Here is a 27,086-nt window from a genome sequence, read left to right as displayed (position 1 = left end):
CTCCACACATGAAACCTGTGCCAGACACACCAGTCTGGAAAGCTGGAGAGAGGCTGAAAACCTCTTTGTTTCTGCCTCCAGCAAGTAACTTGCAGGTTCCCGAATGAGGTAAGATGTTTCTTCCTGGGCCCTCGGCCCCTGGTCCAGTGGGGGAGGTGAAGCAGACCTTCCTCTCCTGACCACATGCCTCAAGATAAAGGCTCAGGGTTAAGGGGACTGGACAGCATTTTTTTCAGGGTCTTCATGCCAGTGGTGTGCCTTTTGCTGTCAAACCCACGTCTGTCCTACTAGCTTGAGATCCAATTCATCTTAAAGAGGAACAGGATTGGTACACAATTAGCTTCACATTCCTTTTTAAAGCCAACATGTAATCTCTTTCCTCCTCCCCATAAAGGGATCATCTAAGTCTGTATCTCTTTTTTCGCTTGTGATCAAGAACAGCCATTTCCAGCCATTAACAGACCTTATCCTAGAGGGAGAGGGCTTTACGTCTGGAGACTTCCACAGCCTCTTCTTCCTTCTCTTTGTTTCTCTCTTGTTTCTTTCTGCTTTCCTCCTCATGTGCTGCCCTCAGTAGGACCATCCTCTCCCTGTGAGCACCTCACCACTCCTTGCCTTTACCTCGAAAATCAATTGCCCTGTCCACCCTCTTCCTGTAGACCTCCTGCTCAGCCATCAGAACCCAGGAAGGTGGGACATAGAGGTTGGATTTCCTCATTGCCAGGCACAGCTCAGTCACTGTCCCTGTGGGCTGACAGAGCCCCACGCAGCAGGTGTTGGTAGTGGGAAGTACAACCCCCTTCCCTTTCAGCCTCAGACACAAGATAGCTTCCCTCCTGCCATTAAAGGTTTGGCCAAAGCCAGGGTTCCCACAGGAGTAGAAGTCAGGGAGAAGGGGACAAGGGCACTGTGATGGGCCTCTCTGTTCTCACCGTTCCCCTCCTGCCCCCCAAACAGCTTTCATGCTTCCTGCACCAGGACCACGCTCAACTGTCATAGCTATGGGGTTTGCCACACAGTCATGGCACCTGGCTGGGTATGGGAAGGGGCTGGAAGGTACACCCAAGGCTGGGGAAGGGGGTGAAGATGCTGGAAACTGTCTTGGTCCAGTGTTGATGGAGAGAGTGTGGGCCAGGCTGGCAGCTCTGCTCCCACAGTCAGTGGGGTCTAACCAACACTGTGTGTGTGTGTGTGTGTGTGTGTGTGTGTGTGTGTGTGTATCTTTCTATTTTAAATAACCACTTTCTAGAGCAACCACTCTGTTCAGTCCTACTGGCCTAATGGATGGAGTCACGCAAGCACCATAATGGCTAACAACAGCAGACTTTTCCAAAGTATTTTTAAACCCATTATCTTTGAGGTCCTGGCCCAGAAATTCACATCCTAAGGCAGCAACAGAGGCATAGAGTATTTCTATGATGATGATGAATAGTGTTTAAAGATAAGAATAGGTGCACCCAGGGGTGGGGGACGGGGGGGGTGGGGGGCGGGAGGCTCAGTCCGTTAAGCATCCGACTCTTGGTTTCAGCTCAGGTCATGACCTCAGGGTGATGAGATCCAGCCCCTTGTTGGACTCTGCACTCAGCGGGGAGTCTGCTTGAGATTCTCTCTCTCCCTCCCCCTATCTCTCCTCCCATGCACCCACTCCTTCTTTCTCTCAAAACAAAACAAAACAAAAGGACAACAACCAAAGAAAGGATAAGAGTTAAGATTAGGCGAGAATAACAACACAGCTTCTTAGCCATTAGCCAACTCTAGTGATTCCCAAATGGGACCCTGCTATAGAACCGCCAACTACCAAGCCCAGCCTGAGTTTCTCATCCAGTTGGTCTGGGGTGGGATGGTTAACTTTGAGTTTCCAACAAGTTCACAGGTGATGCTGATGCCACTGATCTGGGAACCACATGAGGAGAACCACCACTCTGGTTGATAAGTTGACTTTTCTTTCTTTCTTTCTTTCTTTCTTTCTTTCTTTCTTTCTTTCTTTTCTTTCTTTCTTTCTTATTTCTCTTGCCCTGTTACTCCACTTGTCCAGTTTGATCTCAGATATGCTCTGAGAGACAGCCAAGGAGTCTATTCATAGTCTTGCTGTGTACTTGTAATTATTTCTATCACACACACACACACACACACACACACACCGGCCCATCTCTCTGGAATTGTTCCAGAACTCACCTGGCATGTGGAGGGTCTTCATGGCTAGAGTGACCTAGAATGTACCTTTGCCTATAGCTCACCCTCCAGGACTGACCCAGACAGAGCCCACTGGCCCCAGAGCAGGACTTTGCATCTTTACTGCTTCCATGTGGCGGTACCTTAGAGTCAGGCTTGGGGCAGAAGTGAGTCCTGTAGGATTTACCTTTGTTTTCTCTTCTTAAGGGCAGGCCTGCCTCTTGTGCCCCATATTCACGGCAAGAAGCACTCACCATGCTCGGTGCCTGGACCTACCTCAGGCAGCTTGACTCGGCCTTCCTGGAAGGAACAAGTCTTGGGGTCATGGGTACAGACGTGCCGGTATTTGCACCAGTGGCATCGGTACGGGCTCTCAACGCAGGACAGGCACCTGTGCACAGAGGAGGAACAGGCACAAATTACAGAGCCTTGGTGAACCCAAAGCAGAGGGACTAAGACACCTGGGTCTAGCTAAATATTTTTTAAACCACCTTCCAACACTCAGGAAGAGCAGATCTGATACAAATCTGTCCCTTTCAGCTTCAAGTTCTCAGGATGCCCAGATTCTGTGGCCTTCTCCCCCTCACTGAGGTAGGTGAAAACGTTGATCCCCAATGGCCTAATCCACCACACTCCATCTCCACAGGATGGTGCCTTCTTGTATTGAACTAGGGGACAATGAGGTCTAGAGTAGAGGGGCCCACACATTTAGTGCTGAGAAAGAAATTGAGGTTGAATTCCAATTGACTCATGGATCTCACTGTCAAGGACCCACATGGACCCGCCCTAGCAGAGGAAGGTTCCAGGCTGCTCTCCCAGTGCAGTGGGTCCCCTCACAGCCAGCAATCCTGCTTCTACACTCCACCCTCAAGAAACAAAGGTAACATTATAAGATCTTCTTCCTGCTTAAAACCCAGCATGGTTCTCATCTTCCAGAGGGTAAAACCCAAATGCCTTGCCCTGCAGGCTGAGCCCTTCATGATGTCCAGGCCCACTGTCTCCACATGTGTTTGCTGCTTCAGCTGGGAACAGGCTGTGCTCTCCCCACGCTGTCTTTCTCCCTGGGGTACCACTTCCCCTTCCCTCACCAGCCCATCTCTTCTTCCTTCTTTGACCAATGGAGAGTTGGTCACCCCGGGCCATTATCCCGTTAACCACTCTGTTTATGTCTCTGGGACCATCCTGTTCTTGCTGTATCATATTTTACTTACTCACTGCCCAGTTCATCCACTAGTCCACATGGCCATGACTTCTGGAAGCACAGCTTGGGTCTCTGAGTCCTACTTCTCCTTCTTGTCTAATGACACTTCTTATATCTGGTAGATGCTTAAAATTATTTTCTGGACTGCCTGGAAACCTCACACATGATTTTATCTGTCTATTCTGCTTTCCTAGAGGGACAAAAGGGGAGCAAGGGAAGAGGCCACCAAGTGGTAAAGCCATGGGCAGCTTCGTGGCAAGAATCAGGAAGAGAATTCTGGCGTTGATGCAACTTGTTTTTGGCCGGAAGGCCTGATTACCTCTTCCTTGGAGCCCCAGAGATAGCCAAGCGCTGGACTCACACCTGCCATAACCAGATAGGTAGACTAACATTCCACCAGCCTAGAGCCCAGAAGTGTCTTTGGTTATGTTAACTAGCTTGTTCTATAGGGAGAGGAAAACAGAATAGCATTTAAAACAAGCAGGGCTTTATGAGATCAGGTCCTCTGGTTTTCCAGTGATGTTCCGAACTCTGGGGGTTCCATGAGTTTTGTTGGAGACAAGGAGATAGATGTGTGGGGTTTCAGGGCAGCGCGGACCCAGGCCTTCCCAACCCTCAACCAGAGTAGCTCCTCCTTCCATCTGTTTTGTATATCGGGCTTCCACACCTAATTTTGGTTGGAGAAAGGTTTCTCTGGCTCGTACCTTCTCAGTCTGGTCCAACTCCATCATTTTAGAGAGGAGATAATCATATAATAACAGCAAAAACATGAGCCATGCCCAGACAGTGGCTCTAAATGCTGTGCTTGTGGTGGCTCTTCTAGTCCTCACAGCTGTCTTGTATACCAAGCGGGGCTGATGAGCACAGGCAGTGACCAGGGGCAGTGACCAGCCAACTGGGGCTATGCCCGGAAGGGCCCCAGCCATGTCAGTGGTGAAATATTTGGGTGACATTCTTGGAAGGAGGACTACAATTTCCCCCATGGGCAGAGGACACGGGGACATGAATGGTTAAGTTTCCATCTGGTCTGACTCCAGAGTCCAAGACTCTGGTCCCCCTGCCTTCCCTTGGGTAGTGGATGCTTCAGACAGGGCCCGGGCTGCAGCTGGAGTCCGCCAGCATGTGTCTTTGGGCCCCAATCTGATCCTCTGTAGTCCGAGTACTGAGCTAGCCCACAGGGGACTGGGGAGGTCTGACCCTTTGGTGCTTGGCCTGGACACCCGTGGGGGCTCCTCTCCCTCCTTAGACCCCTCTTGTCACCCAGGGTGCTGGCTCCTCTGTTCTTCAGGTGAGGGGCACCATCTTCCTCTGCAGATGGTGGGAACCATATCGGGTTAGACAGATTGATGCCAGTGAAGATGTGTGGGCTATGGATTCGGAGGTCCTACACCAGTGGTTCTTACTCTGCTCATTCCTGCCTCTTCCCCTTAACCCTGTGGGTACCAGAGGAGGGGCCTTTCTTGTCCCCTTCTCCCTACAGGGCCTCTAGATGGCCACTCCTTGCCAAAAGTGCTGGCACCTTCCATCTCTGGATGAACCTTGACCCCCGGGAACAGGGAGCTAGCTGAGTGAGGTTGGGGGCCACTTACGAATTGTGGACGCTGCAATTGTAGAAGACAAAGCTAGTGCTGGCAAAGGTCATGCCCGTCTCCTTCGACTTGAGCTGTAGCTGGACGACATGGTGGTCCCCTGTGGGGTGGAGTCAACCACAAGTTCAATGGGAGCCCAAGACTCTGTGTGAGGGTCCCCCTGAGAGTGATGCATCCTGGGAAGGGGGAGCCTGCCACCCCAGGGGTGCTCTCAGCCCTGGCAGGACTCTTGATTCAGCTGGGTCCCATCCCAGGACAGCCCTCAGAGCATCTGCAGAGGGCACTTCTGGTCCATTCCTCTGTGCACGCTGTGTTGCTGGCACCCACCCCTCCCATGCTCAGCAGCTTCTCTCCTGTCTGCCCACTGTGACAGGCTCCCATGCAGGGTGTCCAGGCCAGACTCCCAGAATTACACACCCACACCCACACCCACACCCACACCCACACACATGTACACACATGCACGCACACACACACACTGATTAGGTACCAGGAAGAATGTGTAGGCTCTTTGTAACACTGCTGCAGGCCACGCACAAGGTCCTGTGTAAATGTGTGTGTGGCGCACGCCTAAGGTCATTCCTCATCTCGGTAAGGAGACACTCTGGGTTGACATCCCCACCTCTGGGTGGGGGCTCAGGGCTCCATCCTGGCGGCTGTCCCCCCAGTCCTCAGCTGGCACCAGGGAGGAGCTGGAGCCTATGTTTAATTCACAGCCCTGACCCCAGGCCCCCACTTCCAGGCTTGTTCTGTGCCTTCCCCGAGAGTCTCATTAATCAATCAGCTCGGAACAAATGTGACAAGCCCAAATGGGAGCGCCAACATGGAATCAATCTGCCCAGGCTGGGCCTGTCCCTCACCAGTGTTGGGCCTCTTTCCACCCCCGTTCCTCCCAGTGCAGCTGGCCATGAACTTGCAGCTCTGGGAAGGCACGGCAGGGTGGGGATGGCAGGCAATGGCCCGAGATCAGAGACCCAGCCGTGCAGGCAGGGTAAGGAGCCAGATGGGCCCTGGCACCCCCACCCCTGCTCCTGACCAGCTTCCCCTCCCCCACGGCCCCTCCATGCCTGCCCCCTCAGGCTCCAGGACCATCTCTGAACCCAGCCGGCACATTCTGATGCTGTCCTGGCCTTGCCCTCTCTGCACTCTCTTTGTAGCTTCTCCTCACCTAGGATGACACTGCCTCCAGGAAGCTCACCTGCTTTCAACAGCCATTTGTAAGAGCAGTGAAAAGACACTCCATCCCCTTCTTCCGTATCATACCCACCGATGCACCCCTCTCCTGGCTCTCCCCTGCCTGTGGGGAGATGCCCCCATGCCTGTCCCAAGTTCTCATCAGGGCGGGGGGAAGGACATGCCACCCAGCTTTGCCTCTGGGGACCACTCACCATTCTCGGTGATTATCCGGGGTACCTCCTTGGCTGCTGGGGAGTAGCACTGGATCTGATTGCCCACCACCAGCCCGTCCGTCTCTGACAGGTCCTCAAAGGTGCAGTTGACACCAGCTGACAGCTCCGGGACATTGTATGTCTCTAGGACCAGCTGTGAACAGCGGGGCAAGGGGAGAGAGAGGGGAAGAGAGTGAAGTGGGGAAAGGGAGGATGTGGAGAAAAGGAAGAAAGAGGGAGAGCAAGAGAGATCAGAGAGAAAGAGGGAAAACAGGAGGCGATATTAACATAGAGAAGAAGAGAGCCAGTTGTTCACAAGACATAGAGACAAGGTGGTGGGGTGCAAAGGGACAGACACAGAGGAACCTTCATTACATATGAACAGATTTGGCCCCAGGAAACAGGAGTGCTTAGAGGATGAGTCTGTAGAAAGAAAGGCTGGCAGGACTGAGGTCTTGTGGTTAAGCTTCTCTTGATTGTCCGCAGTTTTGGAAAAATGGCAAACCAATCACCAAGCGCCCAATGCACGGACACGGGAGCCATCCTGCCCCTTTCCCCCTCTGCATACGTTCTTCCCATCTTACAGACAAAGATGTCCTTCCCAACACCCTCCCTCTCTTGGTCACCCTTTCGATCCCGCTTGGTATCACACTTTTCCCTATCTTTCTACCCATGGTGCAGAAAGCCTTTGCCCCATATCCCTGTGCCTGCTCCCCTCTTCCCTCTCCAGGGACGCATCCTCTAACACTGCTCTCGAGCAGCAAGGCTGGTCAGGTGGGGCCCAGGTCTCCTGAGGGGCTTTGGTGGGCTTCAGTGGGGAGAGGGTTCTGCAGTGTCCCTGGACCCAGATCCCCCTGCCCTTACCAGGACATTGTACTGGGAAACAGAGATGTTGCTGGGATGGACGGTCAGCCGGACACACTGCTTCATCTCAGAGGCAAACCTGCGGGGCTCTCTGGACCGCTCACAGCGCTCCTTCCGGGTACACCTGGGAGGGACAGATTGACAAGTGACTCAGGAGATGGCCACTTCCTCCAGCAAGGGGCCGAGACGGAGGTCAGGCCCTGCCAGCAGCTCCCAGGACATGTCCAAATTCAATGTGTCCAGGACTGACCTTTCTGCCTCCTTCCTCCAGTCTGGTCCTCCCCGACCATGGCTGAATTTAGCAAGTCTAATCCCTTGTTGCCAAATGCAGAGACTCGAGGGTCATCCCAAAGACCCCTCCAGTACTCCTCTTTCCCATAAAGAGTAGCGGAGTCACTGTTCTACCTCCCCACTCATCCTCAGCCCTCCTCCCCACTTAGGCAAACTGAGAACTGCTCTCGCAATATATATATATATATCGTTCTTGCAATATATATACAATATACTCTTGCGATTTCCTCACCTTGTGCCGCCCTCCAGACCAACCCTTCCTGCCCATTTCCTCTGTCCAACTTCCACCTACCCTTCCAGACATGGGTCAGCCATTAGTCACCTGCAATCTCTCCCCTCCACCAGCCAAGGCAAAGTGAAGCATATCTGGGGGTTTCTTATCGTCTAGAACTTCTCTGACTATACAATAATTATGGGTACCCCCTACCAGGTGTGAGCTCCAAAGAAGAGACCCTGCCTGACTTATTTTGAGATCCCCTGTATACCTCCTGTCCAGCAGACAGAAGACAAATGTGGGTGGGTGTGGGGAGGAAGGGAAGGAAGGATCAAAGGAGTAGAGTGGACGCTTAGCAGCTGTGTCATTCAAAGTACACTGTGTCACATGTGGACGCCATCCAGGGCAACCTGGGAACTCACAGGCCTAAGTGATGTGGCTTACATGCCACTGAGAGTCACAGCCCTTCACCCAAATGTGCACAGCGTGCATGGGGAAGGTGCTTAAGCTCTCTGACCCCGGGGTCGGGCCATCCCTGCCTTCCAGTGGGGGTTCCCTGCACACACCTATCTGAGCTTTAGGGAGTAGCGTTTAATCCAAGTCAGATAAACCACGGGCATGCGGACCTTCGCTGAGCTGCTGTGATTTGGAAACTGCGGACCCCTGATTCTGCTGTGGGGGCAAGGGAAGCAGGGTCTTCAGAGAGATAGGCTGGGGTAAGCTGGGGCAGCAGGGAGATCATTCCTGAGTGGCTGATCTGCTTTGGTTAAAGAGAACAGAGTTCAGAGGAAGGAGGGTGTTGGGGACTGGAAGGGACAGGAATGAGCAGAAGTCAAGTATGAACCAGAAAGGCCAGGATGTCATGTGGAGCCCGCATGGGGAGTGGATACTGGGGAGGGAGCATCCGCCTTGAGAAGCAGACAGGTGAAGCGTGGGGCTGGAGATGAGGGAAGAGAGGCTCCAGGACATCCCGAGCCTCCCTTGCAGTGACTGGGTACAGTGGAACACCACAGCGGAAGAAGATACCTTTGGCTTCAGTGGGAGGGACAGCCTAACGGTGAGAGTCAGGGGAGAATTCAGCAAATGAAGGAGAAGTCACCGAAAGTGTGGAATAAATGCAGAAGAGGAGACCCAGGGACAGAAAGAATGGCCACAGAGTAAACTGAATGTGTAACGAGAAACTAGAAAACAATTCTGAGTAATACACTCACAGCTGTTGGCCACGGAGCGCTTTGTAGGCACCATGGTTTAAGAGGTTTATGGTTCATGTCAACATCTCTCAACAATGTCGTGAGGCAAGTACCATTGAAAAACCCAATTTATAGACCAGGAAACTGAAGAAAGGGTGGGTAAGTCAAGGTCACTTGGCAATTAGCTAATTGCCCAAGGTCACCAGCTAACCAGAGAGAACCAGTATTTGAACACAGACGAACCCTGGAGCTTCTGCCCGTGACCACTGCGCTGTACCTCCCCAAAGCTTCGAGACCAAGAACCAAGGGTCAGACCACCTTGCTACAGACTAAACCCATTTCTCTACCATCTTGATGTTCTCTTCATGTGGCTTGAGGCGATGTCAAAATTTCCCTTCAAGCTTCGTCTGCAGGCTAATTGCTATTTTTGCCTGCCACGAGGACGCACTCGAATATCATTGCAACTTGTGACTTCTCTAGGATCCTTCTAGGAATCCTGAGAGTGAAGGGTCAGACACGAATGTGGTCCCCTCCCGGGCACTCCCTGACTGCTCTAGCAGACCATGGCCATAAGGGCATCTGCCTAAAAGTCCTGGAAGTTAATTTACCAGGCTAGCTCCTCTGTGAGGACTTCATTACCTCCAGCCATTAAGCTAATGTTATGGACTTTTCCAGGGTGTCTGCACTGACATCGCTATTAATAGCATTATTACTCCCATTAACGGTAGACCCAGAAAGCTGGTACAGGCTTAAATTATTCACTGACTCCCCAACTTTGAAGTTCTGATTTCCAAGAGCAATCAGAAGGTCTGAAAAATGTCTTTGATTAAATTACAAAGAGAGAAAAATGAACCTGCATCCAGGCCAAACTTAACCTGCCAAATAGAAATCCAGATGAGGAAGAAAGGACCCCACCTCTCTTGCAGGGGTCCAAAGGCACTTGGCTGGGGGGGATCTCAAGATGAGGTCTACCTGCATGGTTTGCTGCTTCCAAGGTTCATGTGGTTGCATTTTTCCATGGCTCCCCAAATTTGAGAGCCCCTGAACCAAATATCATCATCCCCCTCCCCCAGGTTTAGGTCTTACCAAGAAAGCCACCTGTAGCTTACAATCTGAAACATCCCATCTAACCGTGTAATTTTTGGCAAATTACTTAACCTCTTGATGCCTCAACTTTCTCTTCTACAAAATGGGGACAAAATAGCATCTACCACATAGGATTATTATGGAGAATTAAATGAGGTTATATAAGTAAAGTATTTAGAACAGGGCATAGCTCGCAGGCAATGAGCCTTCAATAAACGTCCACCAGTATTATGATCCCATCCCTGCTCTGCCTTCCTCATGCATGCCTTCCCGAACTACAGCTGACACAGAAGCAAGCGTTTTCAGACTGGCCCATGGGTCAAACCAGAAACAGAAAGACAGAGATGGTTCCAGCAGTTTTCCTCCTAATGAGGGATGGGGGACCCCAGAGGCCAGGAGGGAGGAAAAAGGGAAAGAGTGGTCTGGTTTGCTTGGAGCTCTGCTTTCTTACCAGCTGTCAAAGGGTATTGACTACTCAGCTCTCTTAGTGGAAAGTCAAGTTTAAGGTCAGTGTCAGGGATGTTTTGACATTTCTACTTTTCCTCAGGGCCCATGAGGGTGGAGGCTGCAAATGTCCTAACGCACAGACCACTGACCTTAGATGTGATAGGATAATGGAGAGGGAAGGACAGATCCCTTCTGAGTCCTTACCGGGTCTGTCAGGGTAATGGCCCCCTACTCTTCCAGGATTGTGATTTCTCATTAGCCCAGGCAAGAGCCGGCAAGTGTGCAAAGGATTCATGCATGACTTTTGGGGGGTGTGCGGGGGTGATGGCTTAGATGTTTCCTTCAATGGGAAAGCATCCTCCAGATGCTTCTTATAGCATTTCCTTTTATTCGGCTGCGGGAGGACCCTGGAGCTGAAGGAAGGTCCTGTTTCACCCATCTGCCAAGCAGGTTCGACAATACACTCTAGGTGACCTGGGATCTTCAGACAGTCACCCATGCCACCACCCTCGCCACCCCTCCCCCTACACAGACCTGCAGGGGGCAGCAGGAAGCAGACCCCAGCCGATAGCTCGGGCAGGCCCCCAGAACTGGAGGGTGGCCCTGCTCCCCTCCTCCTACAGCCCTTCTTCATCCTGCTTTCTCTGCAGTTGGACCCTCCAGCCCCAATCCAGAGGTGCTGAAAGGCCGTGGGGACAGAGGCCTGGACCCTGGAGGGGTTATTATTCAAGCCAGTGGTTCCAATGAGATTATCCTCTCTAATGAAGCGGCCACCTCCGCCCTTCCCTAAGCCTGAACTTTTGCTGCAGGAGAATTCCCAGCCAAGTGGAAAATTGGAAAAGAGAGGAATGGAGGAAGGAAGGGGGTGAGGGAGAGGGAAGAAGTGGTGATTAAGCTCTTTAGAAATTAATTCCTAGGACAGTGATAGAAATATGAACGTCCAGGGCCACCGGCTGGGCGAGCAAATCTCAATTTGGAATTGGGGCTTTGAGTGCGGCCTGGGTGAGCCTCCAGGCCGGGGGTGAGTGGGTGAGGGCTGGCCCATCCCCTGGCCCTCCAGCAGGGGCCACCAGCCTTGGATATAAGAGTGTCTCCCGACTTCTGCCCATAGCTGACCCCCAGCCATCCTTAATGTCTCACGTTAGTCATGGTCTGGGCTGAAGGGCACTGTTGTGGGGAGCTGTGTTTGAAATTTGAGGAGACTGAAAAAATGGGGTGGGGATGGGGTTTCCCAAATGATCTTTACAGAAGGGCTAAGAGGAATGCTCACTCTAACACCTCTTTGGTCCCTGTATCCGCATCTGGGAACCCTGGTGAGGGGAGAAACTGGGTTTGCCAGTACCGTTGGCCTTGTCCTCGTCAGGAAAGCCTGTGGAAATGGGCAGACACATCTGTGAGGCTTGGAGGAAGGTGAGCTAGATGGGGAACGGAACCCTTCCAGGCAGGCGAGTGTGCAAGAGGTTTCTGCAGGAAAGGCGTGGACCAGGCCAGCCCTGCTGTGTCGAAATTCTAGGGTCCATGGCCTTGACCTAAGTATTTAGGCTGTTCCTGGATAAACCATGACTACACTACAATTTCCCTTGTCACCAGCAAGGTGGTGACTGAACCGGCAACTGGACTCACAAACTTTTGCCATCTCTAAAGCTCCAAAGCCAACCTGAGCAGAGGCTGTGGGGTTCCCTGCCTCCTGGACCCCACCCCTGGCGCAGGAGGAGGGCACAGGACTTCAGGGAACCAGCAGGTGTAGGAGTCCAGATGATGCCTAAGGACCTTCGTGGGCTTACATGGCAACCATGTGGTCCTGCATCAGCATGTCTGCAGGGAGAGCCAAGCTCCGCCCTGGGTGCCAGGTCCGAGGCTCACCTTGCCTTCCTTTCGCCCCTGCAAGCCTCGAACAAATGATATATTGAACACAAACCTCAGGTGGTCATAAAAGGGACCCAGGGAGGTTCCCTGCTTCCGAGAAGAGAATTGCACCTAGCAGGTGCCCAACAGGAAGGGGAAGCGGGGACCGTCTCTCGCTTCTCTTCATCAGTAGGGAGTATGGTTTGGACCTATTTATTTCTTTTAAGGATGAGGATAGGTTAGGAAAGAGGAGGTGGAGAGAAGAGCAGGATTGCAGGGAGGGGGAGGGACAGAGGGCAGGAGATGGAGGGAGAGAGAGAGAGAGAGGAGGAGGAGGTGGAGGAGGAAGCAGAGGCAAGCGGTAGGAGGCTAGTCTATTTTCCCCGTGATCCAGTCAGTAACAAGGAGGATGCTGGCTATTACTCAAACACACTCACGGGTTACTTGGGTTGATCCGAGCCAGCCTGCAGGCTACACATTATCCCATAGCCTGGACCTTTCATGTCTGCTAATGTCTCTAGGCCAGCAGGCTTGGTGCAGGGCGGCGTGGCCAGGAGGAGTGTGGTGCGTGCTGGTGTATGGTGTGTCCGTCTGCACTTGAACCTCAGAGGCAGCTCAGCCCCCCAGGCTGTCCGCAGGGGGCCAAGTCAGGAGACTGGGAGGGACGCTCAGACCTCATATGGACCATAGGACTTTCCTAATTCCTACAAGCTGATGGCATCGTTGACTTTACATCCTTTGGTCATGAACGCATGTGTTATACACATGGATGTGGGGAGGAGGGGGAGGCAGGAGTGAGGAGAGGGAAAGGGAGCTTCCTTAACCCCTGCTGTGCATCTGCTGAGCCACAGATGGAAAAACTCGCCTGTACCCAGTAACCTGTCTGGGATTCTTCCCTCTGGACCAGGGGCTGGTAACTTGCTGGCAGAGAGTCAGGGAAGACCAGAGCGTAGACAGCAGAGTCTGCTGGGCAGACGGGATTCTAACGGTTCCTCGGGAGTGTGTGGGCCTTCTGCAAACAGCCCTCAGAGAGATCATTGCCTTTGCATGTTGGTATTAAGTAATCTTTTGACACAGCTTCAAAATAAAATAAAACCAGGCTCTGGGACATGCTGAGAAGCAGCAAGGAAGCACTTGCATTTTTAGGGTAGGCTTGTACTTCATTCAGGGGACACTCAGCCATGGTTACGGGACAGACTTTGAGGCTTCCCAGGGGTCAGTGCCGACCCAGGCTGCTGAACATGGCCTCCACGGTGTGGCTGGTTGGAGCTGTCCAAGGCAGGGAGACTTTGTTCCAGCTGCCTAGCCACAGCCCCCCAGTCCTGGGTCGGGTGGGGACAGGAAGGGACAGGGGCCATGGTGGAGGCCCTGGGGTCAGACCTGCAGCCTCTGCTCCCACAGTCACTGCAATCAGGGTGACCTCCAGGTCACCATGAGGGCATTTCACGCAGGTCCTTTGTTTTCATCTCCAGGGTGGCTGCAAGGTGACTCTGCCATTGTCGCTCTCCGTGGAGGAAACTGAGCCCAGGCTGGCTCTGTCCATAGGCAGGTTCTGAGCTGTAACCCCTCCCTTCCGCTCAGGATAGAAGTACTTTTCCTCACCCTCCCTTTCCCTCTCTCCATCTTGGCAGAAGCCACACAAAAGAGAAAAAGGAGTGGATACTGCACAGTAACCTGGGCCAAGTACCCCACGGTGGGCATTCTTCCAACAGAAGAAATCTGCAAGGAGGAGGGGTCACCACGGGACAAGGGAGAGACTTCATAAAAGCTGGTCTTATCTTCCCCCTGTTGATGTCTTGGGTTACATGAGCCTCCCAGGAGTGACGCTGATGAACGTTCTTCAGAAAGGTAACGTCTGGGCCAATCGATGTGGCTGGGTCCACCGTGGGATCCCATTACCTGCTGAGACCGAGACTGGCTTCTTGGCCTGGGCCTGGGCGGGGAGGGGTGGGCAGGGGAGATGGAGAAGGGCCTGGGGATGTGCCAAGCCTGGTGGTTGGGGGGAATGTTCCAGGCCCAGGACAGGCAAAGGTGGGCTGGGCCAGAGGCTTTCCTTAACCTTTCTCCAAGTCAGAACAGGTAGGCTCAGGCCCAAGGTGAATGCTCTGGAAAGACGGGCTCAGGATTCAGGGACAAATAAAAACCCAGCTTGTTGAAACCACTGTTGCCATCGGAAACCAGCAAGCCTTGGGCTGGGCCAGGGACCGCATGAGAGGACGAAGGGGCGATGCTCTGTGCTACTGGGTTGGCAGGCCCGTCCTCTGAGACAACAAAAGGGAGGTTTCAATTACACAAGCATTTCTTAAGCTTGTTCAGTCAGCATCCCACCTGTGCCCTCGCTGGTAGAAATGGCCCTTTCAGCCACCTGAGCCACCTGTTAGTATGGGCCCTGCCCTTGAACTATGCACTTGCTCTCTCCTTCTCTCTCCTTCTTCTCTGTCTCCTCCTGTTTCTCTCTCTCTCTGTCTCCCTCTCTCTCTCTCTCTCTCTCTCACACACACAGCTTCTGCTGTCCTCTTCCCATAAAGTTTCCACCCTCCTACTCCCTACAACCATAGGGAAAACTGGCGAAAGTGGCAGGAAAGGGACACTTGACACTCTAAGGAACCCTCTTCCTGAGGCTCTTTGTCCTGGTTTTCCTGAGAGTCAGGCAAGCTGGGCCTCACAGCACTTGGCACTGGGGCTTGCCCATGATGGGCACCTGCCAAATGAGCTGATTCTGGTCCAGTCTGCAACCCCTGCCCCCTCCCTGGATTAGGGTCCTTATTCCCAAGAAGCTTCAGGGCAAAGGCCATCTCATGCAGTCCCTTGTTTCCCCCGATCCTGGCCCTGTGCCTGGCACTGACTGAGGATGTACAGAGAAGCAGTACGGGGGCACAGCACTCCCACAGGCAATAAGTCCCCCAGCAGTTTTCACCAGGCTGCCTTCTCAGCAAACAGAGGTGCCCCAGGGGAGTGTCTGCAGGCTCCTTCTGGCCCCCCTCCACCTTCTGCATGGACTCTGCCTGCCCCAGCCTTTTCCAGCCATGTCCTCGTGGGTCCCTCCCAACCGCGACTGTCCGGGGCATCTATTTAAAATGCAAGGAAGAAAAGAAAAGAAAAGAAAAGGGAAGAAAGTAAAGTGAAATAAAATAAAAGAAAATAAAGTAAAATAAAACGGAAAGTGTATCAGAAAAAGCAGTGTCTGGCTTTGACCTGAACTTAAGTGATTAAGGAACAATGTCCCACTGGAAAGAATGGGAAGGAGCATGAGAGAACTTTCTGAATGAAGGATATTTTGTGTGTGTGTGTGTGTGTATATATATATTTTTGTTGTTGTTAAGATTTTATTTATTTATTTTGGAGAGAGTATACATGTGAGCTGTGGGAGGGACAGAGGCATAGGGAGAGAGAGAACCAGACCTCCTGCTGAGCGTGGAGCCTGATGCGAGAAGACGTAGCGCTTGATCTCATGACCCTGAGATCATGACCTGAGCTGAAATCAAGAGTCAGACGCTTAGCCAACTGAGCCCCCCGGGCGCCCTCGACGTTTTATCTATCTTGGTGGGAGTGTAGATTACCTGGGTCTTTGCATTTGTCAAAACTGTTCAAAGTGTACACTTAAGCTCTGCTTATCTCACTCTATGTTAAACATCCTATTTCCACATACAGCATCTTAGAAGACCCCGGGTCCCTTCTGGTTTTCATTCAGCCATGTGGGCCAGCACTCCTCCTCAGCGACTAGCCGACTAGCGCTGGGAGGTGTCGGGGTGAGCAGGCCGTCCTGACGCAGGGGTGCTCGGGAGCTGTGTCCTCCCAGAGGACTTGAGATTTACCAGACACGCCTGCACAGATCCCGGCACCAGGAGGCTCAAGCCTTCAGAGGACACCCCCTTGACCTGGTGCTGGGCCTCGAACGTTTACAACATCCTTTATCACTTGATGTTATCTGCTTGCCCCCAGCACGAGAAGGATCTCGTTTCCTCCTTATAAATGAGGATTCTAAGTTTCTGATGTACAGAGCTCCGATCCTCTTAAGTTGTGGATTCCACATTGGTGAAGTCACCTTTCTTCTTACCCTTTATTGAAAATCCCCACATGGATACTTACGGCACTTTTGGGTCATTCCTGGATATGAGCAGCCGGATGGAAAAAACTATGCCTTGCTACATCCGCCCATTCCTATCAGAGGCTGAATGAGGCGATGATACTCGGCTTTCTTGTTTCAGTTCACGTATAAACAAATGTCCTTTTCATGGTCTGTTTAGTGCCGTGGTATTTTTTTGTTTTGTTTTGTTTTTTGCATTTTCATGTATTTTGTCAGTGACTTTGTTCTTTGAAATGGCCCCCAAGCGTTGTGTTGAAGTGCTGTCTACTGCCTTTAAGCCTGAGAAAAGCATGATGTGCCTCATGGAGAAAATACATGTGCAAGAGGGACTTTGTTCAGGTGTGAGTCCTGTTGCTGTGGCCACGGCATTTTGGGCAAGGGAGAGCCGCTGACAGCAGCAGCAGCAGCTCCGTGCTGAGCAGCCAAACCCAAGCCCTCGTACAGCCCTTGCTTTTGAGGACGTGTGCCCACTGAGCACTGTACCAACACGACGCGTACGAATACAATACGCAAACTTCAGTGTCAGACGGGATACCAGGTTAACGGAGACGAGGGCAATCCGGCTGGAGCAGCCGTGGCTCAGAGGCTGGCAGTTTGAGGCTGGGATGCCCATGGCAAGGGAAGGATGGATCTGAAGTCGAGCCATCTGGACAATCCACGGGGATTGACTGAAGTCATTAGAGGCAGGGCACCCGCACCCGGGAGCTCTCGGTCCTTCCCTGACCGCGCAGCCATTCCTGCCCCACCTCTGCTTTCCGTCTCATGACACTCCACAGGTCAGGACATACTTTCACCAATGCCATCTCATTTCATTCTCCAACGACTCGGTGAGGGGCACAAGACAGGCATCGCCATCTCCCATCCACAGATGAGCCTGGCTGCCCCAGCTAGCTGCCCATCTGGGGATTGTGGAATTGGGACTTGGTGGAAGATGCCCAAAGTTCATGTCCATGGCTGTTTTCCTTAGGCCATGCTGATTGCGGTGCTGCTGGCTTCCCAGTGCAGGCTGATGGGTTCCTTAATGAATTTCCCAGACTTCTCTTGGGCCCCAGACCACCCCTGTTTTCTGCCATTGGATGGGAGGCAGGCATTATGTTGCCAAAGGAGAAACTGAGACCACACAGGAAGTAATTTCTGGTCCTTCCTCTTCTTCCTCTTTAACTTGCCTCTAGGGATGGGATGTGAGGGTACCCACAACCCCTCTGCTTCCTTCTCAGAGCCTAGGGGTCCCTCCTCCTCCCAGGGTTTAGTGCTATGTGGGTCAGCATCTCCATGCAGACCAAAGCTGACACAGAGACCTGTTTTTGGGTCCCACAGACAGTGTCTGAGGGTCCAGCTTTACCGATTGCCCTTGGAGGATGCTAAGGTGGGAGTGCCCCATGCCTGGAACTACAGAGCTGCCCTCAGCTAAGGAGAAATCCAGGTGGCCTAGGTCCCCAAGGAAGCAGTGGGTCTGGAGCATGGTCCCTTCCCGAGAGACCTCATTGTGGGGGAAAAAGGAAATGACTTCCCTTCTGACTTGCAAAGTACCACATAGGCAACTCTTCTGTACTGATCGGGGACAATCTGATCTCTGAATGCAGTCTCTCCTATTCTGTCCTGTTGGCCACTCGTGGGTTCTACTGCTTCCTGGTTCCATACACGCTCTTGTGCCCACCCCCCACCCCCACTTCCCAGTCATCTCTCAGTTATCCGGGTCAATGGGTCTCAAGTTTTCCCACCATAATATGCCTAAGGGAGTTCAAGGAGCTCAAGGACTCATTATGTGTGAACTTGTCCCCAGGGACGGGTGGGTGACTGTGCCCTTGGGGAGAATGTGCTAGAATTTAAGAGGACATTTCTCACTTTCAGAAGCATTCCCTGCATGGGGGCAAGATCCCGCTCCCTCCTTCTTAGAGCTGAAAACACCTGGAAAATGTCCTTGGTCACATACAGTCAGGCTCTCAGCAGGGAGACTAAAGTCCTTCTCCTTAGTGTGTAACACTGTGTCCAACTGGTAGCAAGTCAGCTTCAGGTGCTGACTAGAAGCCTGGGGTTCCAGCAACAACAGTTTAACTGGATACAAATTCCCTCTGAGTGGGGGGCCCAACTATTGTTGGCTTCTCTAGTCAGCAACGCCAAGGGTCTTCTGATCCCCAAGCCCCCAAAGGAGGGCTTTCAGCTCTCCCCACATGTCTGGGTTGCTTGTCTGTACCCTGCACCCCAGCCCTCAATCACATCTCAGGCTACATCTACCTCCACTGTATACTGTTGCCTCCTTCCCTCTTCTGGAGAATACCATGGAACAGGCACCAAGAAGCACACAGGGAGAGTGTCTGGCACTTGGGACAGGGGTTCATTGGTCTAGTGAGCCCAGGCCCATTGTCCTCTGACAGCCAGATGGGTGTACTGACAAAGAGGGACGGTCCTTGGGCGCTACACACTCGAAATGTCCACCTCAAATGCCAGAAGGTTCTGGGTAGATATGGAAGAGTATCTTCTGTTGTTGTCAAATCACTAAGTGGGGAATCCATATCTCGCACATGATTTTGCGGCCCACGTGAGCCTTGAGAAAAAAGTTGAGGGAATTTTTTCCTTGGTATTTAGTCCTGGAACATCAGTCTGCAGCCAAGTCATCATCAGAGATGTCCAAGAATTCTCCCTCCGGCCTGCCGGTGTGCAATTACCCGCATGATTCCATATCCTGACTCATCATCATTCCCAGGCTGACATGTCTGTATATTTCTTATGGGAATCTGACAATTTAAGGTGAAGTCGGAACAAAGAAGGGGGTACGATTTGCAAAGGGTACAGAAAAAGGAAGAGTAAGAAAAGGCAGGGAGAGAACAGAGATCAAAGGGAAGGAGAGTGGTGACAGAAAAGGCAAGGAGGAGGAGGAGAATGTCAGGGGAAGTGGGAGGCAGGAGGAAGCAGCCCAGTGGTACTCACGTGTTGTGGAGCACACACCAGCCGCAGTGGGGGTCACCAGAGCCCAGACACTCACTGCAACTCTGATACTGACCACAGGACTCCACAGGGACTCTGGTGAGCTAGGATAGAAGGACAAGAGAAGGGTGATTGGGGTTTTGCAGAATACCCAGTAGTTCACTGGGGAGAGATGCTATTCTATCGGATAAACCACCCAAATCAATGTAGGAACGTGGAGAGGCCCAGGGCCCCAGAACAGAAAGGGGCCTTGAGTGATTATATTTGAGCAGGTGGCCACAAAAGCATCCAGGGCAGATGAACACTTGTTACTTTCTTAGAAGTCTCTGCCTATAACCTCCTTAGAGTTCATATTAAATTGTTATAGAAGATATTTATATTGTGTACATTTAAACTTCCCCACCGTCAGAACCCCAAAATACTCTACATTTACTTCTTATCAAGGTAATAAACCCAAATGTAAATTCTTTTTCTTGTTTCTCCTTCCTTCCTTCCTTCCTTCCTTCCTTCCTCCTTCCCTCCCTCCCTCCCCTCCCTTTCTTCCTCCCTCCCTTTCCTTTCCCTTCCCCTCTTTCTTTCTCCTCCCTCCCACCCTCTTGCCTCCCTTCCTTCCTCCCTCCCTCCCTCCCCCTATCCTTCCTTCCTTCCTTTTTTGCTATAAGGTGATCTGTCTTCCTCCCAGTTTCCCTCCTTTATGTTTGTTTGTTTTTTAACATCTGTGTGGTCCCAGAGACCATGTAAGAAAGTGAGTCCAAGACCTTTCTCTTTCTCATTCCCCATGCCTTTGAACTCACGTTGTAGCTCTTAAGCTGTCCACAATCTTCCTCCTGCTGTTGGCCAACTGCCTTTAAAAGTTTTTCACTCTGGGGTTTTCATAGAAGAGCTGTTGCTACTTCTCTCCCTACCCACACCCTTTTCATGACTAGAGGCTTCCTCTCCAACCCCAAAGCCTTATACTCGCCCTCGCTAGCCGCTTGTTAATGTAAAATGTTCCACGTGACACTTCTGCTCAGCCCAAATGCTTCCGTCTCCTGCAGGCTCCAAAAAATCTTGTGCGTGTCTTTGTTCTCCAACGTAGCTTTCCTGGATGATGTCTTTTCACAGGACTTCTCAGGGCCCAATACATAAAAGGTACTTGATCACGATACCCAGCATCACACAGAATTTTAATTTTCTTTCAATAGCCTTGGTCTTTATTCTCTATGTTGCCAGTTTCTTCTTTACAAAAAGTTTTTTGTTTTGTTTTGTTTTTTAATCATCTTCTTCTGTTTGGGGCACCATTGTATCTCTGCAGAAGGCTTCTTACCCAATCTTTGAGCTTGCGCTAAGAGAATCTGATGTGGCCGTCCTTTTTAGTTTTTCGCCATCAGACAACACGGAGATGTGCAAACCACTCGGACCGGACTGTGCTTCTGTGCCTCGTGAGCCAAGGCGCAGGCTGGTTCCCCCTGCTGCTGTGTGGGGCGTCTGCCTCCGTAGAATTCTGTACACTTGGCAGGGGCTACTTGTAACTCATGCACAGGCGAACTGGCACCAGGGTCTGCTCAATTAGTCTTGAAACCGTCTTTTGGAATTAATTAATAATTAATTCCCAGCCTCATATGATCTCGCTTCTCTTTCTCCTTCCCTTTACGTATCTTTTTTGTCTTGTTTTGTTTCCTTGAGTGCATGCGGAGCCTTCCTAATGACCACCTTGCAATCCAACTTCTTCCCGGTTACCTGCTGGCCTCCGGCTCCCCTTCTTGTTGTTTTGCCCTTGGCCTTTGTGACCCTCTCTCCACATTCTTGGATGTCTTTGTGCACGTGTGGGATTTCATCTTTCCTGTTCTTACTGCTTGTGTAATCTGCACGGACCAGGCCGCAGCTCTGCCCATATGCGACTTTCCCATTTTTGCAATTAATTCTGACAATCAGTTTTGCACAAATTACCCTGCTGGCTCTGCACACAGCCAGGAACTTACCCTATTCCTAAGGCCTCTTTCATTTCTGTCCCTGCCCTATAAGTGGGTACAGACATGCTGGTCCTGTAAGCATGTAAATAGTGACTCCCAGCCCCAAGTGCCCGGACTCCCAGGAATTCAGAAGCGGTAATAAGGTCCACAAGCTATTTTCAATAGTTCCGAAAGCCTAATGGAAATCGGGTTGTTGCTGTTTTCTTTTTCGTATGCATACTCAGTGATGTATTCCATATTAAAAATAGGAAATATATCATTACTTAATAAATGCAGTTTGTTTAGCGGGCAAAAATCTTTGAAAACATGATGCCTAGAGGGGAAAGAGTAATAAAAGGGACCCTCGGTGGTGGAAGTTGGTAACACGAGTACATAATAATGTTTTCACATGTTACAGCTGCTTGTCTAGCACCCCATATTTTGCATGGGCTTAAGGAGAAAATCATGGCTTGTTCAATCAAAAGCATTTTCTTGGTCTAAACTTAATTAATATCCTCCCCAGTTTCTCCCATTGACATGTTCTATAATCTGCCTTGGACTCATGTGCCATGGGGCTCCGGGGTGTGCCAGCTGCTTGGCGACCTTGATGTTCTCAAAAGGCTTTGCATTCAGATTTCTAAAAATATCTCGCAACTGGTATTAAGTAGTGCCAATACCTAGAATTGTAAAACCCTCCCTCTCCCACTCTTAAATGAGCATGATTTTAGTTCTGTTGGAAAGAGGGTGGGAGCCCACAGAGCTGGGTTCCAATCCTGGCTCTGCCCGTTTACCAGCAACGAGGTCCCGAGTTTCATTTTCCATGGACTCTAAACAGGGACACAGAATCCCCCCACCCCTCCCTGTTTACAGGGTTTCCCAGAGCACAGATGACCCGGCAGGCGCGAAGTTCCTCTGTAAACGCAGGAGCACATGGCGGGCGACGGTTATTATTGTCATCTTTGTCATTAATCCCCCATTCTTCATCACGTGGCCCCATTCCCTCTCTGCCACATCACAGGAACCTGCTCCGACGGGCTTCCCCGGCCCAGAGCTCCACCGGGAGTATCACAGGCCGGAAGAATTTTTCTTCTTTAGCACCTTGATCATGCCGTTTCCTCCTTGAACTGCGATGTCTGCCCCTAAACCAGTCATTGCTTCATCTCTGGGATGAAACTCTGGGGTAGCCCTGCTTCCTGGACTTATTTAACGCTGTCACCAGCCACTCTAACAGGCCTGTCTTTTTCTCTGCTTTTCATCTAGCCGGATCCCTGTGGGACGGGGGCAGAAGTCCTTCCTTGGCAATTACTAGGAGACCCAGCTTTCTCTCAACCTTTTCTTCTAGGATCTTTCTATCTATACATTCAGTCATTTTTTTTTTTAATTACTCTTCTGAGCTTGATCTAGGTTTTTTTCCCCATTCTTTTTAAAGTGTGGTTGCTCAAAGTGAGGCGCTCACGGGACTCTGAGAGACTGAGTAAAATGCTTCCCATTACCTGAGATATAGGTGCCTCTCCCCTCGCCTCTCCAGGGCTCTCCCAAAGAAGGTTTCCCTGGAGACCTTCAAAGTCCCATTTTCAGGCAGTATTTCCTAGAACGGCCAACCCCTCCGGGACTGACTCTACATCTCCCGATCTATACCCTTGCATTGCCTCCCTCCCCACCCTGTGGGTGATTCTGGAAAGCATCAGGGATTCTTTGGACACTTTGAATCCCTTCTGAAAACCAGCCTGACTCCATCACTTATCTTGGTGCCATTCTATACCCTAATGGCTCAGGGAACCTTCCACACCTCGCTCAGGAAGCCGCACGAGGGCCCAGGTAGCTTGGGAGCCACTGTGGGGGCAATGCGATTCTTTCTCTCCAAACCCCCAGACTGTCCACCCACACCTTCCACCACACAAAGCCGCCTCTCCCCTCCCCCATCGCCGGCTCCTCCCCTGACCCTGGAACACAAACCACTCCAGATGCAGAGCCACACGATTAATTAAAACCACCCCACGCTGATTAAAGTCTTCAGCTACGGTGCCAGGCATGCTAATTAACTAAGTGAGGGAATTCAGACCATGGGAAGAGGTGAGAAAAGGAAGTCATGGAGGGGGGCTTCTGCTTGGAGAACAAATCAGATGGCCATGTGTGACCTCAGCCATCCTCGTGATGGATGGTCTCAGACACCACAAAAGATTGAAGTTGGTCCCCTGGCCATGGGACTCCAGGAGATGTGTTGACTGATGTGTCTGCAACAGCTCCCTCCCTGTTTCTAGGGAGAGAAGACCCCCCGCCTTACAGAAGCTCGGTGTGTGCCTACGCTGTGCTGGGGGGAACTGGGGCTCCCCGGGTAGAGGGGTTTGGACGTGGCTCTCACAGGGTCATCTGGGCGCATTCCACTGGATTTGTTCAAGGTCTTACTGGGCAGTGTGGTCGTTCCTCCAAAACAGAATTACCGTGTGATCTAGTCACTCCCCTTCTAGGGACACACCCCCAAAAACTGGAGACAGTGACCTGAACAGATATTTGTAGACCCATGTTCACAGCAATGTTATTCACCATTGCCCACAGGTGGAAAGTGACCCAAAGCAACCCAAACCTGAAGCAGACAGACAGATGATTGGTACACGGGATGTGGTATAGACCTACAGTCTATACCAGCCATCCGGGATGATGAATTCACGCATCCTGGATGAATACAGTCACCCTTCTCCTCCCATCCCCCATCCACAGTTCCCCTTCCTGGGGTTCCAGCTACCTGTGGTCAACCACAGCCCAGAAGCAGATGATCCCCCTTTCCTGACATATGACTGGAAGGTCGATGTCAGCCTAACGCCAGGTCCCAGGGCCTATATCACTCACCTCACCGTGTCTCATCTTGTGGGCATTTTCTCATCTCATATCATCACAAGAAAGGTGAGGAGAGTACAATGAGATACTTTGAGCAAGAGACTGACCACATTCACATAACTTTTAATACAAGTCTATCATTATAATTGCCCTATTTTATTACTAGTTATGGTTATTAATCTGTTACTGGGCCTAAGTTATAAAGTTTATCATAGCTTTGTATGTATAGGTAGGAGAAAACAGAGTACATCTAGGGTTTGGTATTAACCATGGTCTCGAGTAGCCACTGAGGGGGCCTGGAACATATCCCTTCTGGATAAGGAGGGACGACTGTAATATTCAGCCCTTCAAAAAAAAGGGAATTCTGACACAGGCAACATGGATGAACCTTGGAAACGTTATGTTAAGGGGGATGAGCGAGACATAAAAAGACAAACGTTTCTGGTGTTAGACTAATAAATTCATGTTTATGAAATATTCTGAGATCCTTGGGTAAAAAGATAGGCATTGTTACTCTTTTCAGTTTAATTTCAAATGGACAGAAGGGCTTTGGATAAATATCTCTTCTCATGTGCTGTGATGTAACCGGGTCTGTCGTTCTCAACTTCTGAGACTCTGTTTCTTGATTTGGAAAAGTAATGTCATCACTTTGTTCCACCCAGAACCCTACCTCACGCCCCCTCACTTCTTCTAAGAGGCCCAGGGAAGGGTCTCAGAATTCAAATAGGTCTTAGGAGGTCAAAAGGTCGATGATTTTATAAGGTTCTCCAGTTACTGCTTACCCTCTGCTCTGGTTCACATTCTCAGTTATGACCAGGAAGTGCCTGTGTGCGGGGGGTTACCCTCATCTCTATTCCTCCCCCCATTACCTTTCCGGGATGCACATTGGTTTTCTTTACCCTTTTGCCCCCAAGGTAAACTTCCCTAAGTCATAGAGTATAGTTTGGTCCGGCTTTTCAACATTGTAAATAGAATCATCATCTCTATTCCTGCACTCGTCTGGCCCCAGGGACGAGGCCAGGAATGTACAAACTATGGATGGGGTTAGACAGACAGAGACAGATTGAGACAGAGTGAAGAAGCCCACACAAGGACTTCAACTCATGAACTTGACCTTCACAAGCTTCTGCACCCTGATCACCAGCGCCCACTCCCTAGAGGTGCCTGGGACTTGGGTGTGCTCATGGCAACTAGGTTATTTGTCTTGAGTCCTTCCCGCTGACTGTCTAGACTGCTTGGATTCCCTGATATTTTGGAAGATGCTTTCTTCTGGCAGTAGAGTCCCACTCTGCCTGTTGCTGTTAGCATCCCAAAGGGTGCCTGCTGCTCTGCTGATTACATTCAGAAATGTTCCATAGATACAATGTACAGTCTCCGTGAGCGCCTCTCATTTGTTCAAGCATTTGACATTCTGGTCGAAATGTGAGTTATTACTCTGTCTCTCCTCTTATAATTGGATGCTAATGCTGCAGTGGCTACGCAGAGCCTGATGGTGGGGGTTAATTTAAATGTCCAAAAGGCTTCTTAAGTACCCAATTTCCTTCAAAATTGTCAAAAAAGGGGAAAAAAGGATGCAAGAGGCCCCATTAAGAAACTCCGAGGGACTGCTGTGCAGCTGTCAAAATGTGCAGAACCCATCGTCCTCTGGTGCTGTCCCATCCATCCCTGTCCTGTCCTCCTGTCTCTGAACAAAGGAAGTAGAGCTGGGAAAAGTCAGTGACTTTCCAGAAAATTAGTAACTCAGCAGTACATGTGGATTTCAGCATCGTGGTCCTGGGGTGCCCCTCCAAAACTCTCCAGGGGCCTTTCTTTCCTTGGGCGGCCTCTGGTTGCCTTTGCAGGCCTCATTTTTGCTGACCTGGGGCCGTGCAAGGGTTGCATGAAGGCTCTGTCTCCCTGATGACCTCTGAGACCCTCAGTGCCAGGACTTGAACTTGCAGTGGCTGAGCACTGGCTCCAGAAGTGTATTTATTTCAGCCTACATCAGGTGCCCGGCACACAGTCACCCATGTCCCCTTTGCTCAGAGGTGGCAGGTAGATCTGGCCTTGGCAGGTCGGCCAGGGAGGGTGAGACCAGAAGGCTGGCCACAGGCTTTGCAGACTGTTTCATGAGTCCCAACTCTTCCCTCCTACATCCCCACACCTACCCCTACCTGGCCTCATGGTGAATGGAGAGGTGGGGTGTAATTCCAGCCCCTTGACTTGGGCTTGGCCTCAGGACTGGATTTGGTCAATGGAAAGACAACAAGCACAAGGCAAAGGCCTGTGATGTGCCTCTGTGGTTGGCCTTGCCCTCTTGGGTTTCTGCCTTTGCCATGAAAAGAGCTTGCCCATGGATCCACTTCCTCTTCGGTCAGATGAACCCATGTGGAGCAGACCTGAGCCCAATCCACTGATGGGAGATAAGCCCAGCAGATGCAGCAGCTTGAAGCAGGTGAAGTTGAGCTTCACCTACAACAGTTGACAGGCAATGGATGTACGCGTCCATGTGTATGACAGTTAATGCTTATTATAATACGCGACTGAGTTTGGGGGGCTTTGTTACACAGCTTTTTGGTGGCAACAGCTAGCTGATACATAGAGATGGCCATAAAGTCACACCAGGGTGCAAAGGTCCTCTGAAAGGTAGAGGAGACAGGGGGGAATGGAGGAGGGGAAAGGTTGCAGCATGCTGGTTTCTACTTGCTTTTAAAAGCTGGGTCTGACATCACAAATGAATCTTCCCAGTGTATTCCATGCTGACCAAACTCTCCTAATTCTAAATCCCAGGGAGGTCCAGCCCCTAAGCAAAGTACCAGAAAAGACAGGAAAGAGAATGTGGTTCTCCAGGTATGGAGGGCTGACCGGAAGAACAGATGCTCATAGGACCCTCTGTACTGATCTCCTGGCTGCCCTAGCCCTGGGAAATGATTTTATCTACTTGGCAGCAGCACAAGTCCCTCAGGAATGGGTTGCCTTGAACTTTGCAGTTCTCCTGCTTGTGCTCTGGCCATGGAGTTAATCCAGCAGGGGTCTTTTCTG

The 27,086-nt window shown here is 51.2% G+C and overlaps 1 protein-coding gene across 5 annotated transcripts in view; it reads right to left on the bottom strand.

The window, feature by feature from the left end:
- The window catches only part of LOC111151968 (plexin A4), a 352,303-nt gene that overhangs the window by 80,832 nt on the left and 244,385 nt on the right, over positions 1-27,086 (bottom strand). For 4 of the 5 annotated variants that reach the window (XM_022510220.1, XM_022510218.1, XM_022510219.1 and 1 more), the window contains 5 exons: positions 19,303-19,403; positions 7,215-7,338; positions 6,351-6,504; positions 4,963-5,062; positions 2,449-2,563 (listed from right to left, as the gene is read on the bottom strand). In XM_022510220.1, coding sequence (XP_022365928.1) covers positions 2,449-2,563; positions 4,963-5,062; positions 6,351-6,504; positions 7,215-7,338; positions 19,303-19,403 — 594 coding nt within the window. Of the gene's footprint in view, positions 1-2,448; positions 2,564-4,962; positions 5,063-6,333; positions 6,505-7,214; positions 7,339-19,302; positions 19,404-27,086 lie in introns of all 5 variants that reach the window. The other variant, XM_022510216.1, reaches the window with a different exon arrangement.

The sequence above is a fragment of the Enhydra lutris genome, unplaced genomic scaffold (assembly GCF_002288905.1).
Source record: "Enhydra lutris kenyoni isolate GAN:26980312 unplaced genomic scaffold, ASM228890v2 scaffoldscaffold27, whole genome shotgun sequence".
Taxonomy (NCBI): Eukaryota; Metazoa; Chordata; class Mammalia; order Carnivora; family Mustelidae; genus Enhydra; species Enhydra lutris.
The sequence above is the reverse complement of the archived record's forward strand: the minus strand, read 5'-3'. Positions and strand labels throughout refer to the sequence as shown.